At 36.6% G+C, this 20,256-nt stretch overlaps 1 protein-coding gene across 2 annotated transcripts in view; it reads right to left on the bottom strand.

Annotated features, from left to right (window-relative positions):
- CDK14 (cyclin dependent kinase 14) overlaps positions 1-20,256 on the bottom strand; it is a 210,777-nt gene that overhangs the window by 74,073 nt on the left and 116,448 nt on the right. For both annotated transcript variants that reach the window (XM_083376252.1, XM_083376251.1), the window contains 2 exons: positions 14,768-14,830; positions 4,104-4,227 (listed from right to left, as the gene is read on the bottom strand). In XM_083376252.1, coding sequence (XP_083232378.1) covers positions 4,104-4,227; positions 14,768-14,830 — 187 coding nt within the window. The remainder of the gene's footprint in view (positions 1-4,103; positions 4,228-14,767; positions 14,831-20,256) is intronic.

The raw sequence follows: 20,256 nt of genomic DNA, 5'->3' as shown, positions 1-20,256 counted from the left end.
TACTAAGACTATATCCCAAAGCAGAGGATGAAGTTGGGACTGAAGACCCATCAGTGCTTAATCTCCAATCTACTTGTGAGCGCAGCTATTCCACTGCAGTTTTTAAAATATAGTTAAAGATTATTCAATTTTTTAAAATCCCATTTATATCCCACCCTTCTCCGAAGACTCAGGGCGGCTTACAATCTAAGCACAATCAATGTGCTTAGCAATAGCCTTCGTTCTATGTATATGTCTGCTTATTTTAAAATATTTAAAATATTTTTTAAAAAGATGTAACAATTTTATAGTAGCAATTATAATCACTGCACTTAAATAATTTCAATATTAAAAGAATATGTCTTAAAAAGTATATCTAACATGAAATTGTTTCTAAAGCAATGTAAATCTTTAAATATTAGTGTTTTATTTTTCTATAGTCTTAGTCAAGAGCCAGTTTGATGTAGAAACCAGGAGACTGTGAGTTTTAGTACTGCCTTAGACATAAAACCATCTTGGTTGCTTTGGGCTAGTGACTCTTCTCCCAGGCCTAGGAAGCAGGCAATGGCAACCCACTTCTAATATCTTGTCAAGAAATCTTCAAAAACTTGTCCAAGCAGTTGCCACTGCAAGTCAAGCAGTGACTTGAAGACAAAAAATAAAAAACAAAATAAAACAAAAAGTCTTACTAAAGATCTATAACTGGGTACCAGACTACTGATGGAGGTACAAATTCAATGCACACTGCAATATTTGTCCTTTTGCTTGAAATGCAATATTTAAATATTTTCTACATTTAACATCATATTTAAAAACAAAAGAATATTATAGGTGGTCAGAAGGAAGAACAAAGTGATTAAATATTCAAGAAAGACGTAACTATGATGTAACAGGCCTAAATTATTTAAGTAATTACAGTCTCACGACCACTATCTGAGCTATCAAACAATAGTTCAGCATCTCAGAATCAATTTTATTGTTGTCATTATACTACAGCATTACGAAAAACCTAAAAGACTGCATTTTCTTTAAAACTTTCAGGTTACAAATAAATGTTCATTACATCATTATTGGCTTTTTCAGCCTAAAAGTGGCAATGTATTTCATATTATTTGTGAATCCATACATGGATCCTCATCCAAAATTTATCTAACTGCTTCTTCCAGCTGAGGGAAAACTGTAGGAGAGGATTAATTAGCACAGCATGTGCAATCACTTTGTTTAAGGATGTCTTGTCTATTTCCATGGTTACACCACAGGAAGCTACGAACTCTCTTTTTATAGTCAGGGTTCCTGATATTGGTAGATATGAAAAAATTTTAAATTTTCAAGTGAGAGTGAAAGCAAAAGCAAAAGCAAAAGGTAATTAGGAAAATAATATAGTGAGCAGACAATATTTAATAATGTTGGCCTGGACTAATATGGATAATGTCATGACAATTCTGTGAAGTGCCTTTCAGAGCTTGCTCTTTTTTACAAATAAAAAGGTCACTAAGGAGGCATCTTGCTGCTACCCCTCTATTTTTTACAACGAGCTAATAGTCAAAACTCAGCATATCATCTAATTGTCGAGTTATTATATGTCCAATAAAAAATTTCAAGAAAATAATAGGTGAAGGGTATGTGCTATTTATGTTATACTTTGTATCAGTATCACTACTTATACCACATATTCAAACACATCAAATGCCAATTAAATGACTGTGAATTAACAATATTTAAGACATTAAGAATGCAGTTAAATATGTTTCTTGTTATCAATACCAGTGAATAGTTTGGTCTAGTGGTTAAGGTATCAGGCTAGAAAGCCTGAGACTATGAATTCATGTCCCACCTTAGCAGTGAAAGTCAGCTGGGCCAGCCACTCTCTCTCAGCCCAACACTCCTCAAAAGTTTTATGTTGTTCAAAAACAGAGGGAAGAAGATGTATTGGATATGCTTGCTGCCTTGAGTTATTTGTAAACACAATAAGGTGGAATACAAATAAGTAAACAAAATAAATACACCATGCAAGGGGTAGTTCATTAAACAAAATGAATTTTAAATTAACCTTTGTAAGGTTATTTTTTAACAATAATAGAAAAAAAACATCCTGGTTCCCAGTAATTTTTATATGATCTTTGAAAAATCACAGAGGTCAGTTACTGGCAGAAAAGAACAGAAAACATCTTCAAAAAGAGGAGAAAAAGAAGGCCTGGGTAACTACAGAATGGACTGTTTGATGCTGATGAGAAAGACATTGACAAAATGAGAAGTATCAGAGAGGAACAGCTAGCAGGTATTGGGATGTTTAGCTTGGAGAAGAGAACACTGTAGGGAGACATGACAGTTCTCTTCTAGTACATAAAAGGCTGTAATATAGAAGACTCAGAATTGTTCAGAAGATATGACAAGAAGCAATGGATTTAAATTACGAGGATGTAATTTAACTGGCTAGAAATCAGGATAATTGTCCTAATATTCTATTATCAATGAGATCAAACACCATAATATGCCACAAATAAATGACAATATCCTGAAACAACTCATACAGGACCAAATTTATCTAATGCTGTACTAAATAGCATCCTATTATAATTAGTATGAAACTCCAGAACAGTAAGAAGATATGCTTATACATATTACTTAGAAATCTTCTGGAACAGAACAAATCTGACTTGGGAAAAATAGTTTGCAAAGAAAATGTTACACATTCTTGTTTAGCAACTGTCAAAAGAGTGATTGTTCTCAAATATAACTTTAATTAAACAGAAATTAAAGGCCATTTTCCAATTGGCATTTAGGATAATAAATCCCCCACTGTGAAAATGACTAAGTTCTGGTCAGTTTCAGGCGGCAACTAAAAGTGAGCTAAAGGGTGCATGGCTGAGCCTGTTAACCTTTGATTAGTGCTTTTTAAAGAAGCATTTTAGCTGTCTGAGAGAAAAAAACAGCTAAGGAAGAGATAGCTTGCTTAATTAATCTGCCCTGCAAGGGGAGAAAAATAGGGGAAAAATGAGTCAGAATACTATATGAGAAAATTCTATCTGAATAAAATGGCAGCAACAAATGATCTTTGCAGTCTTCTCTTTCTCAAATCACTTAGCAACAATTTCACTTATCTGAGAAAAATCAATAAAATTATATATATATATATATATATATATATATATATATATATATATATATATATATATATTTGTTAGCATATATATATTCTTTGTTAGCAATTTACACAAATATATGAGCTGTCACCAGTGTGACTACTGCCTGTTCGATAGCCTTCAAGATAGGCTGAAACAGGAAATATATATATATATATATAGATATATATAGATATATAGATAGATAGATAGATAGATAGATAGATAGATAGATAGATAGATAGATAGATATAATTTTATTGATTTTTCACAGATAAGTGAAATTGTTGCTAACATACACTGGATATATATATATATATATATATATATATATATATATATATATATATATATATATATATATATATATGCATTTCTTTTGTATATAATATTACTGGTATTGTTATGAGTGGGTCTTCTATGTAATTGAAATATTTATGGTTTGAAAACTGTATTTATACACCTTTTTCCCTATTTGAAAAAATATTAATATTTCTATCCTGTGAAATATAATGTCTTTCATTTAAAATCCTATGATAATTAAAACCTTGCAACTATGAATTCAAATGATCTCTTTAATATTCAAATGGAAGAAGGGGGTGACCAGTTAACAAGACAGATGGACTCAATATCAGTGGCAATGGGTGCACTGTTACAAGACCCGAAAGGCGAAGTTGGAAACAGAACAACCTGAAGGAAGTCTATGGGGCCGCTAACAATAACAACTAGATGGTGCATAATTAAATATGAAAGATGAAAGATATTTCAGTCTTTTTGTATTTTGTGGGAATAGGAAGCAGAAGTACTGTGTGCTGCCTTGATCAAAATAAAGGCAGACTAAATCAAAAACATATGAACTTGCTGCATTACCTGTTCCATTTTCTCTATTGGTATGGTGGCCAAAGTCAACTTATACTGTAACTAAGAAGAGAAGTTCTCAAGCCATCTCTCAACATTGCTTACATCATTATCAAATAATCTTGTAATTAATGGCTTGCCTACCAAAATCTGCCAGTTTCAACTCCCCAGTGTCACTGATCAGAAGATTTTGGGGTTTCAGATCCCTGTGCAAAATGTAACGTTGGTGGATGTACGAAAGTCCTCGCAGCAATTGAAATAAAAATAACTGAAAAAGAGGGGGGAAAACATGTTCATTAATATTTGTATGTAGTGCATTGCCTTCCTACATAAAGATCAGAATGCATATATATGGTGAAACGTTATTAATATAAATATTATTTAAAACCAAGATTTTTAACTGAACCGACACAACAGGAATTAACACTCACACATATTTCACTACATCCAACTGCATAAACCTTCTTTAGTTAATTCCATCAAAAAATAAATTGTATCAAGTCAGTTATATTCTACTTATTTGCAGTTTTACAGATTAGATGACAGCCTAAAAGACAGGTATGTATGCTTGCTAATTATAGAGAATAACAGCAACAGCACATGGAAAGTAGAGATGCACAAGACCACATTCCTTACAAGAAACAAAAAGGAGTGAAAAGGGATTACATTCAAAAATATTTTAACTATAAAACGTCATTCAAATCTTTATTTTGAAAGTTCAAACTATGAACAAAGTTATTTTATTCTTTTTCTTTCATCTACAGTAGCTTTCAAAACTGAAAATGAAATTAGCTATTTTCTCAGTATGTCAACCAATGTGCATTTTAAATATTATTAAAAATTCAGTCTTGTATGAACATTTGTCAAAACATTACATCAAAAACTGTCTTGGATGCTGGCAAAATATTATTATTCCATGCAGACTTCACAGAGATTTAAGGCAAAAGTAAATCCTTTGAAAAATAACTGTTTTAACATTAATATTAATGATAAGAGAGTAAATTGATAAGAGAGACAAACAATACAAATTCAATTTTGTACAGCAGTACCATTTTCAAAAAAAATTGTAAGATTTATAAGCTATTATAAATTCTTGGATTCAGTATGCTGAAATGAAATAGTTCCTAATTACTTAGCATCTTAGCATCTGTATGAACTTGTAAACTATGATTATGAAAGAAGTTAAACATGGAAGTACAGAAATCTTTCATTTCTTTTCTTGTATACACACACTATTTTAAAAAAGCAATTTTTGCTGAGGATAATATTTGTTAATAAAATACAGGAATAATATTAGAAATTTCAAAAGCTGCACTGCACTGCAGTAAAATAAAACAAAGAAGAAAAAGTAAAAAAAATGGAACTGTATTATAAAATTCTATTTTGAAAAAATACAGAATTAGGATGGTTGAAATTAAACTGCATGAAAATTTATTTCTGACTCACCTAACCCTAACCCATTAATAACATTTTTTCCAAAGAAGAAAAAGAAAATAGAATTAATTTAAATTATTGTGACCTCTCAGCTGAATTCTTGCTCTAGTAAAAATTTCAAAAAATGTCACTGGAGTTAAAACAACACATTTTCTTCTCATCTATATCCCATTGCGACTCACAACTTTAGTCTAGCCTCCCATTGCTGTAAAAGTTATACATACAGAAGACTATTTATACAACTCAAGTGTTCTTCTAATACTTTATCTGCTTTGGACAGAAAAGCATTTTTATTAACTCCTTTGTATTAACATTATACAATCTATGGTTCTGGAAGGGGACTATAGCAACATCCCGGTACAGGATCTCCTCTGCCCAGTTCAAGGAGATCAGTGAATTAATTTCTCACGTTCTCTTGCATTGTTCAATGTATTAATCAGGTGCTATGCTTTATTAAACACCCACTGGTTAACTGCTTGGATGAGGATAATTTTTGCTAGGGGACCTCGCTTCCAAAAAAAATCCTGGAAAGTTATTAAATTCTGTTCAGAAGCAGCTGCTACAAGGAGTATCTGGATATAATGTTGTCATTATTAATATGGTATTTATATTTCTATGTGATTAGATCTTGTTATATAGTCTAGTAATAATGGTATCTTTTATAAATATTCCTTTGTTTTTATCTTGCAATGATTTTGATCTTTGATGACAAATAAACGCTTAGCTAAATAGGCAGTTTGATTCTATGGGAGCCTTAAATAAAGATCTCTGAGTACAACCAAATGTGTAAGTTACCTTTAAGAATCAAGGTTCTGTTTCAAACTATTTGGTTGGAAGAGAACATATTACAGTATGGAATAAAAAATATCTGAATGGTGTCTCAGCTGAAGCTGTACTGATTGGGAAAACAAAGAGTAAAATTTACATGTGAAGAAATATATTTAAGTTTTAAATGTATAATTTAAACACAGAGAGGCATAATCTTATGATCATACTATTTAGTCCTTATTTTCATCCTGAATAAAGGATAGTCTTTATATTAAATTATTTTAAAATGTGCATTTAATGATAAGTGTAAAAAAGAAACAATATTTTTGCTGTTCTGTCCTGACAACTGCACTTTAAGTGAGGTAATGCTTTTCAGTAATAAGTCCCGGGATGTGTGGGAGGAATGTTACCATATGAAGGTCAAACCAATTTAGGGGTTTATGGAGTGTGATATCAGTGTGTTAGCAATGATTAAAGTGTAAGGGCAAACACATTAAAAACAACAATTTCTCTAATAAAGGCACATCAACTCTTGCCTCAAAGAGATACATTTTTCCAACTCACATTATAGATTACAGATTGAAACATATCCTGCTAACAAGAATTATCAACAGTTCTGAAATACCATTCATTGCACTTGAAACTGATGCGCTATGAACAAAGGCATGAGGAAATAATATAGAAAGCTAAAATTTAGCCATATAAATTTTTAAAATCTTTTCTATTTAAAAATGGTGGGGAAAATGTTAGTCTGAAGAAAAACTTTGCAATTGTCTAAAGCAGACACGTCAAACACAAGGCCTGTGGCCGGATCCAGCCCGCCATGTGATTCCATCTGGCTCGGGGACCTGCTCTAGAAACAGCAAATGACTGGCCTGCAGCCCCTCAGCCCAGCCCAGGCCGACAGGGCACTGATCTACAACCTGGTGCCAGCCATCAAAGCCAGAATGCACTCAGCCTTAGATCCACGGGGCAGTCCTGGAACCAGCGACAGTCGCCCCTGCCCCATCCCCTGGCAGCAAGCAGGTGGAGTCTGGTGTCCCAGCTGTCTTGCCCCATGGGCTGACTATACCCAGGACGCTGGCACTGGTTGTCTCCTGTGGGCACACCCAGTGGGTGGGGCAGAGGTGGCGGGGCAGCTCCTCGCTGGTTCCAGGGCTGCCGTGTGGATCTAAGGCTGAGCACGTTCTGGCTTTAATGGATGCAGCCAGGTTGCAGATCAGTGCCACTCTCCTTCACAACAGCACCTCTATGGCCCGCTTACTGACCTAGCCTCACAGCCACGAGGTTTCTCTTTCACTGGGACTGGCCCTGCCTGCGTGGGATAGCAATGGCTGGCAGCAGCATGGACACCAGCAGTGCTGGCAATCTCTCCCCCTCCCATCACCCTTTCCTGAGCACGGAGGAAGGAAAGAGATGAGAATTAGAAGGAAGGAAGGAAGGAAGGAAGGAAGGAAGGAAGGAAGGAAGGAAGGAAGGAAGGAAGGAAGGAAGGAAGGAAGGAAGGGAGGGAGGGAGGGAGGGAGGGAGGGAGGGAGGTGGGTGGGAGGGAAAAAAGGGAGAAAGGAAGGAAGGAAGATGCCCCAGTTCACGCAGTTCTGCTTCAATCCTGGATCCATTGAGACTTGGGCTCAAAGGAGAAAGCAATTTTTTGTTCTCTCTTGTCATAGACAGGACTTTATTGGTATTCTTGAATTGTGAACTCTTAGGAAAGTATCCCCTCCTTGTGTGTTGCAAACAGCCATTTCCAGTGGAGAAAAAAGGCAAAGCAGACTGAGGAAAAGTATTTTCCTTTGCTATATTTTCAGTCTGAATTGGACCATGGCAGGATCCCTATAGGTGAGCTCTCTTAAGGATTATGTATTAATAGAAAAGCAACTAATTTACCTCTGATCCTAAATGCTGAAGCTGTTGCACATAAAACACAGAGGAACTCTGATCAACTATCATAGCCACACTTTGACAGTTTTGCTATACTGTTTTCTGTGGACGCCCCCACTAAATGCAAGCATGGAATAAACTGAGCCTGGTTTGTTCTCAGTCTTTTAAATGGCCACAGACTACTAGCAAAAGTGGCATTTGATCACAAGACAAGGATCGAGAAATGTTTCCCCTTTTGCATTTGAGCATCCAAGAAGGAACAGGAAAGGAGAAAGAAAAAGAGGCAAGACAAACAAAATGAAGGGAAAAGGAGAAGGAAGGAAGGAAGGAAGGAAGGAAGGAAGGAAGGAAGGAAGGAAGGAAGGAAGGAAGGAAGGAAGGAAGGTAGGTTATAATGAGAGGAAGGGTCAGAGGGAAGTCCTGCCTTAGAACTTGGCCATGAGCAGCCCTGCTGCCCTTTCGCCATCCCCTTGTTCCCTGACCTGTCCTGGTGGTCTCCCATCCTATTGCTGAGGATGCTTTGGTTACAAAGCTGGGTCTCCTCGCAGGGAGAGGAAGTGGGCCTCCCTCTGGCCCACACATTTTGCCCTCCCATACATACCATAGGCAACATGGCCAAAAAGAGCGAGCCAACCAGCAGCAGCCTTGAAGAGGAGGTAAGTGCAGCCAGCTACCCCCTTGGGAAAGGCTGGACTGGATGCTTGACCTCCACTGCCCAGGGCTCCAGGCATCCTGCATCACTGGGAGTACTCTGCATGGCCTGAGAGGGTCAGCAAGGCTCCTCTGGTGACAAGGGTATAGCGCTTGTCCTGGTCTCGCCTTTTGCAGCTGGAGACAATGGATTCCCCTCCAGCCCCATCTGGTCTACCACAGGCACCCCCGACAATGTTAAGCTGGCCACTCCCACCTTGGCCACACCCATCCCAGCCCCCCAAAGGTCAACCACAAACCTGATGTGGCCTCAATGAAATCAAGTTTGATACCCCTGGTCTAGAGGTTCACTTCTCTAGCAACTGATGTTGGATAATTTTTTATTTAATTAAGAGGGAAAATATTGCAACTATGATTGTTCACCTGGTGAAGAATAGCTTTCTATTTTTTTTTTATTTTCAGAACTTCAAGAGCAGCTGGTAGCCAGGCCAGCCAGCATACTTGAGTTTTCTGGTAAAATATTATTGAGGAATGATAAAATATACATTCTCTCCAGACTTTTTTGTTTATTTTGTTACTCTTAAGAGTATGGAGGAGAGAGGCAAGCAAGAAATTATCCGGTCAGTTCCACTAATTCTTTAATTAATTAATTAATTAATTAATTAATTAATGAGATTTATATCCCGCCCTATCTCCCGAGGGACTCAGGGCGGCTAACAACAACAAAACTTAAAGGTTCTCTGTACAGTAAATTAAAAAATAAAATTTGAAATAAATTAAAATAAATTAAAGAATAAAGTTAGAATTGTAAATATAATTAAAATCCCTGTCAGTCTAGGTCAGCCAGGTGGAAAAGGAGTGTTTTGAGGCCGCGGCGAAAGGACTGGAGATATTGGGCCATCCGAAGCTCAGGGGGGAGCTAGTTCCACAGGGCTGGCGCTCCCACAGAGAAGGCTCTTCCCCTGGGGGTCGCAAGCCGACATTGTCTAGCCGACGGTACCCTGAGGAGGCCTTCTCTGTGTGAGCGTACTGGGCGATGGGAATTCGTTCCCGGCAGCAGATGGTCCTGCAAGTATCCTGGGCCTAAGCCATGTAGGGCTTTAAAGGTAAGAACCAGCACCTTAAATCTCACTCGGAGGGCAACCGGTAGCCAATGCAGCTCACACAGGAGAGGTGTAATATGGGAGTATCGGGGTGCTCCCATCACTACCCGTGCAGCTGCACTCTGCACCAGTTGAAGCCTCCGGGTGGTCTTCAAGGGCAGCCCCATGTAGAGAGCATTACAGCAGTCTATACGGGAGGTAACGAATGCGTGGGTGACTGTACGTAGGGCATCTCGGTCTAGAAAGGGGCACAACTGGTGTACCAGGCGAATCTGGGCAAATGCCCCCCTAGCCAGGATTTTCTATATGTAGTAAATGAATGATAAAAAATAGTGCATGAATGAAAAATTAACTCATTTTATTCCCAATAATATGTAGAGAAACATGCTCTGCTATAGGACAATGGAATCTATAGTTATTTTTGAAAATATGACAGCCTCTGTGCATTATTATTAAAATGACTCTTCTTTGTGTGTTAGAATAAGAGATATTATCTGCATCTTGAAGAAAGCTAAAGAGAAGGGTTGTGATATTTAACAATTTACTACTGAAACAAACATACTGATTGAATTCAGCGACTTGTGAAGAGTGTGATTTGTCAGGAGCATGGATTAGGGATGTGACAGAACAATTTCCAGTGCTTATCAACTTCACTGACAGTGATTCCTTCTACTAATATGTGTGGAGATAAACTGATAATGCCAAGAGCAGCTACATCTGTATCACATAATGTCTAGGCAAGAAGTTCAAGAATACAGGGCTCAGCTGGTAATCCTATCTGTGAGTTGCCTTCTACTTCAGAAGAGATAATTGGTTAAAAAAAGGATTTGGCTGAACCATGACAAGCTTGATGAGGAGGGCTTTGAAAGAATCCTGAGGAAGTTGAGACAAAACCGTGAAATAAAAACTGCAGACAAAAGATTTATGCACCATATAAAAAAGTAGAAGTGCTTTAATTGCCTTATTGAAACACAGCAGTAAAGAATATAATTAATTTAAACAGAAAGGAAGCAGAGAAAGGGAAAAGACTTTAAGCAAATGCTGAACACACAAACACACACACACACACACACACACACACACACACAAACACACAAAAATGGGGGGGGGAGATCCAAGAGAATGAGCAGTGGATTATCATTTCCAGTAGCAAACTACAGAGACATACAATAGCAATGATGAGGAAATGGTAAGCACTGAGGTGATCACAATAGTCACAACAACATATACTTAATTTGCAATGTAGAATTGACTTGTTAGCATTATTTTATCCTTACTTAGTTACTACTACTACTACTACTACTACTACTACTACTACAAATATTTAGCTACCGTATCTGCCGAAGTGGTGTGAACTGGCTGAATCCCACCACTGTGTGTATCTATCTGACTTTTAAAATAGCTTTTATGTATTTACATAGAAATTAGAGATCATTACATTTGAAATGTTACATAATATTTCCAGAATGGATCCAAAATTTCTCCCAAACAAATTTAGTGAAACAATTATAGATATGAACCACCCACATGCATTTAGATAATCATGTTTTCGAAGGGCATTTGTAGCTTATATTGCTGAACCACACTAAATCTATGCATAAATTATTTTTATACAGTATATTCACTGATTCACTAAAAATTATTATTCGAAGTTAAAAAAAAGCAAAATACAGCTACTGTATTCAATCTAATAAGCTCAAAATCATGAAACTGTATTTAAAAAGTTTTATGGTAGAGTTCTGAGAATGGACAATAGAAAAATATCTTAATAAAACCAATAAATATATTCCAAATACTTCTTTATGCAAGACAATTCAGGTTTTCCAATGGGTCATAAAATATTAATGTTTTATTGATTAGAATTAAGTCTTGTTTCATTTATTGTCTTGCACAATAGTACTTGAACATAGATTAGAGAAATTTTGGAAAGTATTCCTTTTATTTACAATTTAAATATTTATCTTAGAAAATATATTATTAAGTAGATAAGCATATACCCGCACAGTCTATTAATGTATTACTGTAAGCAATTAGATATTTTGGAAAATAATATTTGGAGATATGCTTTGTGTGCACTTTCATAGGCATATTTCAAATGTTTACATCTTTATTTTTAAAGAAAAAATATGCCTAATAAAGGTTAATAAATTGCATACATCTTCTGAAGACTTTTTAACACCATATTGTTTTGGGGTGATTTCAAACATAATTACATATGCTTTTAAAATATATTTATAAGAATACAAAGGAGTGACCTTGTTAATATCTAAATTGGTCATTAAGAGCTACAATTATTCATGTAACTATTAGTTAACGTTGGCGGAAATACATAGGATAAATGAATTTTAGTAGCTACAAATCTTAAAAAAAAATCTTTTTATAGGTAGCACAATAATCAAAGTCTATTTGTTCTGAACACATACTGCTCACAGTTCAAATACATATCAGCTGTTTTCCTTATATCAGGCCACTTATCTTGCCTGCTTGGAGTTATTTATAAGTTTATATTATTGCTTGTGGCATGCCACATTGTGAAGGTATGTGAAAAGACAGGGAACACATGCACCCAGAGGCACATGCTACAGTCTGACAGCTGTATGAACTTCTATTACAATTCTGTCAAATATTATAATATAGGTAGTCCTTGGTTAACAACCACTGAGTCAGTGACCATTCAATATTATGATGGTACTAAAGGAGTAGTGGTTATGACCAATACTCAAAGTTCCAATCATCACAGCACCCCTGCAGTTAGGTAATTGCAATCTAGATAGTTGCATCCAGCTATCAGTTGTAGCATCCCATGGTCACATGGCTGCAATGTGTGATCCTCCTGCTGGTTTCACAGAGTGAACAAGGGAACTGGCAGGGAAGATTACAAGTTGCATGGATAAGTCTCCTGCACCTATACTCCCTCTCTGCATCTCATTACACTCATGCTGTGCCTCCCCGGCCACCCATGCATCCTCCTTCGTACATTCTCCCATCCAAGCCCCACAATGCTTGCCCACGCTCTGTGCCCTCTGCTACTTGCACACTCTCTGTCACTGAGCAGCAACCCTGCTGTTCTTGTGCCATGCTTCTCCTACCACTCAAACATCCTTGCAGCCACCCCAAACCCTGGCACAGTCATGCTCCCTGCAACCTGTGTATACTTGTGCATCCATTCTCATCCTGGCAGCAGTCATTGCAAGCCCTGACTCATTTGTGCTTCTTGCCATTGGTGCCTTGCACACCCTCTTCCACCTGGTAGCAGATGCCACAAGTCCTGCCATGCTCACACCTGCCCTGATAATCACACACACTAACATGCCTTCTCCCATATAGTATCAGCCATCCCAAACCCCACTGCCTCATCACTCTACACAGCTCTCTTCTTACAAAGATTTGCAAAGGTTTCTATATTTTTAACTGTGATTCAGTTTGCCAAGTTCTGCAGTTTTAAATGCACCTTGGAATCATTTATTTAGCTAATATTCTACTCTATATATTCTGTTCTGTATTAGTCATAACAGAATAAATAAACAGCAATGGTTTTGTAAACTTTTAGCGATTATAAACTCTGATCCTCATATACTTTTCCACAAAAACCACCATTTGACATATTTCTGTAAAATACGTTCCTCCATATTTGTCTATCTTTACTAGTAGAAACATATCAGTCCAAACATTCTGGTTTACTTCTCATGTAACAGGAAAGCATAGTTCCTCTTCCTTACATTACTAGGAAACATTTTTTTAAACTATATGAAATAGAAGTGTGGTTTAGGGGGAAAGAACAAGATTAAATCCTTTTCTCAATATAGGGTTATAATCATAGTTATTATTGCAACAGGGTACAATGTAGATACTCTCTCTCCTTTCTCTATTGTGTGAAAGAGGATAATATAAGAAGGAATTCTAAGTCAAATATTTAGTACAACTGATTACACAATAGAAAGTGACTCTCATATGGATAATTGAACTTGACTTTGATATGAATATGTGAAGTATATAAATGAAAGTATGTGAGCATAGTATATCAAGCTTGGACATAGGGAGTTTCAAGAATGAAGCAAGTGAAATGTTGCCTCAAGTGAGAGTGGAAAGAGATAAAAAACGAGGACTGATATGTCCCTGCACTTGTACCTATACAATGGCAATAGAAGTGGTGAAGTGTGCATCTGTTCTACTTTTACTGCATCCTGTCCATCAGTTCTTTCAGAGTGATCCAGCCCTTCTAAAGGGTGTGCAAAATACCATAAGACTACCTGGACGTTTTGGCAGGCTTCTTTGTAATCATTTAATTTTTTAAAGAGAAATTTAAACTGCAATCTCACATAAAAAATTGCAGCATATGTCATATGATATATAGCATTTCTGAGATGTTTGTTGATGAAAAGCATAAGGGGATACTATATTTGTACAAATAGAATATGATGGGTTTTGAAACATATGCTGCTGTATGTTTAATTGACTCCATTTATGCTAAAATAATTTGTCTGATTTCCATGTAAGTGGATGGCAAACCGGTCTACTTACATGGAAATCTTATATTCTCTAATCTTCTCTAAATAAAGAAATAAATGGGTAGTTATGGGCCTACTTTTAAAAAAATCCTCAGTATAATTAAAAATGTTTATTTATTGAGTTGATCTAATCATTAAAAAATGTGATTATAATTACATTATTCATTGCTCAGGTTAGCAGCTGCAGGGGATAGCAAATTACTTCCTATCATAATATCATCATGCAAAGGATGTGAATTACATTTCATAATGATATTAAGATGTAAATAACCTATAGTATATAATTTACAACATTTGCCCAATGACACCACAATATATACAGCATCATCTGCCCCAATCTTGCAGCTGCTAATGGTGACTGGTTGCTTTCAGCAGGTTAGATTTAATCTACTTAAATTAACAATATATTATTGCTCACTGCTAATACAGTAACATAATATTTATCTGAAAAGTAGTATCCTACCTTCACATTATCTGGATGAAGTCCTCCAGGATGTTTGTCCATGTACTGACATAAATCAGTATGCTTGAAAACAGAAAGGAAATAAACTATTTTTCAATCTCTTTTTAAAATAAATCTGCATACTTCTGTTTGAAAGCCACTATTATATATTCTGCTGGATATAACAAATGAAAAATAGGGAAAATGTAAGTGTAGTTTAAATAGTGCCATATTTATACCACCATCAGGCTCTGTAATATATGATTAATATATTTACATATCATTTTCTTCTATCTATCTGTAATATCATAACACAAAGACTAAAGTCTCAAACAACTTCAGGTATGTAATTCAATATGGTTAAATAATAAATAAGCATTCTTACAATATGCATAAATCATGACCAAACAAGTAATAAGCGTTTTGATAGAATTAAGGAAGTTTAAATATGATTGTTTCAAAAGTTCAAAGTTATTGAACTTGGGACTGCCACAAAAAGGAGGAGGTCAACGTATTATCCAAAGTGCCTGAAGGCAGGACAAGAAGCAATGGGTGGAAACCAATCAAGGAAAGAACCAACCTAGAATTAAGGAGAAATTTTCTGACTGACAGAACAATTAATCAGTGGAATGACTTGTCTCCAGAAGTTGTGGGTGCTCCACTACTAGAGGTTTTTTAAGAAGCAACTGGATAATCATTTGTCTAAAATGATATAGGGTTTCCTGCTTGAGCAGGGGGTTGGAGTAGAAGACCTCCAAGGTCCCTTCCAACTCTTGTTATTCTGTTATTATTAGAGATTCTGGAACTGGAGTGGGAGTTAGACAAGCCATGTGACTTTTACAGGTCATATAAAATGTTTTAACACTTTTAATATGGCATCAAATAGTTTAATCTAGTAAAATTAAGAACAAGAAAAACAACAATTCATTCCAAGAAACATAAATTTGCTTCACAATATTATTATAGATACATAGAAAGGATAATGCTAACCTGCATACTAAAAACAAACTTCCAGTTACTCTTGCTAAGTACATCGTTAATTCTTGTGATACACTGGAATGCAGAAACTACATTTATTCTGTTGAATATGTTTTAAGCCAGGGGTCCCCAATCCCCAGTCCATGGACCAGTACCAGGCTGCAGCATGCCAGCAACCGGTCCGCACAAACAAGGAAAGCCTCATTCACAGGATGCAGGCAGAAACACAAAACCACACCCTCTCCGGTTTGCAGAAAAACCTATCTCCACATAACTGGTCCCTGGTGCCCAAAAGGTTGGGGACCTCTGTTTTACGCCATCTTCTTGCGCTACCAAACAAAACAAATTAACGGTTTAAGTATACTACTTAAACATTTTAAGTGAAGCAGCAGTGACTGTTACAGGATCAGACATTTAATATTTAGCCACCCAGCTTTACCTTAGCAGCTATTTTTATAATACAAAATTTGTTTAAGGCAGACATCATTAAAAATACAGTAGTTGGGATATATTCTCTCATGTAGAAATGACCATTAGGAATACAGATATGAGCACAGCTACAAAGGATGGATATGAGAGTCAGCTGTCCTTTTAAAATAGTTGGGAATATATGCAATGTCTGCAATGTTGGCAAAAGATTGGTGTTCTTTGTACAGTGGATTAACAAGACTTCAAGCCATATTACTGAACAAGTTTGCAGTGTAAACTGCTTGAAACTGCAGCAAAACATAAAGGATGAATGATGAAGAACTTTTTTCTCATTCTTCTTCAGTCCTGTATTAGTACTATTACTAGATGCAATGCTTTATTAGTTCCTTTTTAACAGGTAATACATTATATTGTCATCAAATCATTACTGCATTGTGTGCTTGCTTTTTGAGAGTACTGAAAACCTTTTTTCTTTTCTTTTTTTAAAGTAAGACTAGGACAATCTCCATAGATTGCCTTAGGATAGTCTTCCATCATGAAAACTCACAGTTCAGAAATTTCTTTTAACATTTAAGAGATAGGGGAATTGTGTCTTTCATCAAATATTTATGTCCTAGTATTACTCTCTATTTCTCTTCTGCAGTTTAAGCAGTAGCAGCTGCAGCAATACTTTAAATTTGCGCGCACACACACATAGCTAAGCAATGTCACAGAAATGAAAAAAATATATGAGACCTAATTTATAAAACTGATTTAAAGTTGTTAGTAAGTTTTTTTAAAAAAATTCCAATTTTAACAAGCTTGTAAGCCGCCCTGAGTCTTCGGAGAAGGGCGGGATATAAATGGAATTAAAATAAATAAATAAAATAAAATATACTTTTGTCTACTCTTTTTTAAAAATAATAACATTAAATAAATAGAGAAAAAATATTTCAAAGATTATTAGCGTACCAGTGTACTATATGATGAGTCACATGTATTCCAGTGATCATGAGTCTGGCAGCATCTTTTCAGAATAACATATTTTATTAAAAATATAAGATTTCATGAAATGTAGCTCACTTTGTGAGATGTATGGAATAGTTAGACTGAATCTATGATTCAAACTGGGATGAAGCAAAGGGAAAAAGGTAGGGGAAATGAGAATGCAGATGACAAGCAAGGTAGCTGTGAAGATGCAGATAAGATATTTATATTTTATAAATTAGCACATAATCTGTAAAAAAATTAACAAACATAATCTGACTATGCTAAAGCCTTTGATTGTGTGGATCATAACAAACTGTGGCAAGTCCTTAAAGAGATGGGTATACCAGACCATCTTATTTGTCTCTTGAGAAACCTATATGCGGACCAAGAAGTAACAGTGAGAACTGGACACGGAACCACTGATTGGTTCAAAATTGGGAAAGGAGTCCGGCAAGGCTGTATACAGTCACCTTGCCTATTTAACTTATATGCAGAGCACATCATGAGAAAGGCAGGGCTAGATGAATCAAAAGTTGGAATTAAGATTGCCAGAAGAAAGATCAACAACCTAAGATATGCAGATGATACCACTCTAATGGCAGAAAGTGAAGAGGAACTGAAGAGTCTCTTGTTGCGAGTGAAGAAGGAGAGTGCAAAAGTTGGGTTGAAACTAAACATTAAGAAAACCAAGATCATGGCATCTGGCCCTCTCAATTCCTGGCAAATAGATGGGGAAGAAATGGAGGTAGTGACAGATTTTATTTTCCTGGGCTCCAGGATCACTGCAGATGGGGACTGTAGCCAAGAAATTAAAAGACACTTGCTCCTCGGGAGGAAAGCCATGGCAAATCTACACAGCACACTAAAAAGTAGAGACATCACCCTGTGAACAAAAGTGCGTATAGTCAAGGATATGGTCTTCCCAGTTGCAATGTATGGCAGTGAAAGTTGGACCATAAGAAAGGCTGAGCGCCAAAGAATTGAAGCCTTTGAACTATGGTGCTGGAGAAGACTCCTGCGAGTCCCTTGGACTGCAAGGCGATCAAACCGGTCAGTCCTAGAGGAGATCAACCCTGACTGCTCTTTAGAAGGCCAGATCCTGAAGCTAAAACTCAAATACTTTGGCCACCTAATGAGAAGGAAGGACTCACTGGAGAAGAGCCTAATGCTGGGAAAGATTGAGGGCAATAGAAAAAGGGGATGACAGAGAATGAGGTGGCTGGATGGAGTCACTGAAGCAGTAGGCGTGAGCTTAAATGGACTCCAGAAGATGGTAGAGGAAAGGAAGGCCTGGAGGAACGTTGTCCATAGGGTCGCAATGGGTCGGACACGACTTCACAACTAACAACAACAACAACAATCTGTAAAAGATACTGTTGAACTTGCTCAAAAGGGTTTCAGGCCATATCTCAACAAACACAAATGGTGTTTTAATACATTAAAGCTGTTTGATAGAAACTCTAATATCTGCAAAGTGTAATTGTACACAGGTTCAGACATGTGTTATTTATTTTTAATCATCTGGAATATTAAAATAAGGTACATTATAAAATCAATGTTAATTCTATTTTAAGAGAAAAAGGAGCACACATGAATGAAGTATAAAAAAAAAACCATGTCTCATCAAACATGCATTGGAGTGGCGTAAAAGTTCCAGAAAAATAAGAACATGAACAACATATTAATCAAATTAACCAAACACTGGAAGTTTTTAAAAACAGACTGGACAACCATTTGTCTGAAATGGTATAGGGTTTCCTGCCTGAGCAGGGGGTTGGACTAGAAGACCTCCAAGGTCCCTTCCAACTCTATTATTATTATTATTAGCCCACATTTACACAAGACAGGCATGGGCCTAAATAATTTCACATACAAAGTTAGAGGTCCCTTTACATCCTCTTGCTCTACTGCGATACATGGGCTTAATTTTGCCAGCACAATTGGACATGAGACAGTTAAACTCACATCAAGAATTTTCAGGCAATCTTAGAAGTCCTAAAAAAATCCAATAACTTTTTTAATATCTTAAAATTGTTAATAGATAACATGGTTGTAATTTGTCTCCCTTGGAACCGTTATTTGAATTACTGATTGTCTTCTCTTCCCTTTCCCTAACTCTAACTCCATCCTATATATTTTAATCCATATCAATCAAGCCACACCATAAATGTAATGAAATGAACTTTGTGATTTTAAAATATTGTCTTGCAAGGTGTACAACTTTGAAATCTGGCTGTTATTCTATGTTTTAGAATAGGGTAGATGCAGTTGATTGATTTTATGATCAAGTTTAATTTGAAATTTACAGAATATGCATGCAATATGTGCTTCTTATGATTAAAAACTGGAATGCCAAAGTTAGAAACATGAACGGAGAAAATGTAGTTGGACTATATGGTTTATTAAATCAAAAATAAGTAGGAAATCATCTTGTCACTTTTTGCCATTCCAAAGATTTCTTGATAACTGCCAATGTCTGTTCTGTACCAGCCTGCTACCGGCCCTGCAGAAAAGGCAGGGACAACCCCTTTTACAAGAAGGCAAGAGGCTGGAACTAAGCCTGCCAAATTTATGGATACAAAAGCAAATAGAACAAGACACGAACCATGAAACAGGAGCTATTAAAGCGGTTGCCTTCAGCAAACCAGCCGTCCCACGCATTCCCCTTTTATACAGTTCAGGGCGTGGCTTCTCTCTGCCTCCTTCCGAGGTCCCCCATTGCCTTCCTCTGTTTACTCCTGATTGACTGCCTCCTGCGTCGGGCGTCCTTGAACAGGGCCAGCTGTGGGTCATCTTCATCCACACTGTCAGGCTCACACAGCTGGGTCTGCGTCGTGACCAGGTGGGAGGGGCCTGGCTGAGGGCTCTCATCAGCAAGCTCTCCAACCCCCTCAGCAAGCTCTCCAACACCCCCTCCTCCTCCTCCTCTGAATCGTCCAACCCAACTGCCGAACCCACAGGCTGACCCTGAATCACAACAATGTCTTCAAACGATTAAAATGTTACCTCCATACACAGACATCAAAAGATCAAATATATTGAAATCAAATTGACTGTGGATGCAGATCCTCCCCTTTAGCATCAAAGACATTAGTCAGATGCTAACTGTGGAACAGATCAGTCACGTTCCAAGT

The sequence above is a fragment of the Vipera ursinii genome (genome assembly GCF_947247035.1).
Source record: "Vipera ursinii genome assembly, chromosome: Z".
NCBI classification, from domain to species: Eukaryota; Metazoa; Chordata; class Lepidosauria; order Squamata; family Viperidae; genus Vipera; species Vipera ursinii.
The sequence above is the reverse complement of the archived record's forward strand: the minus strand, read 5'-3'. Positions and strand labels throughout refer to the sequence as shown.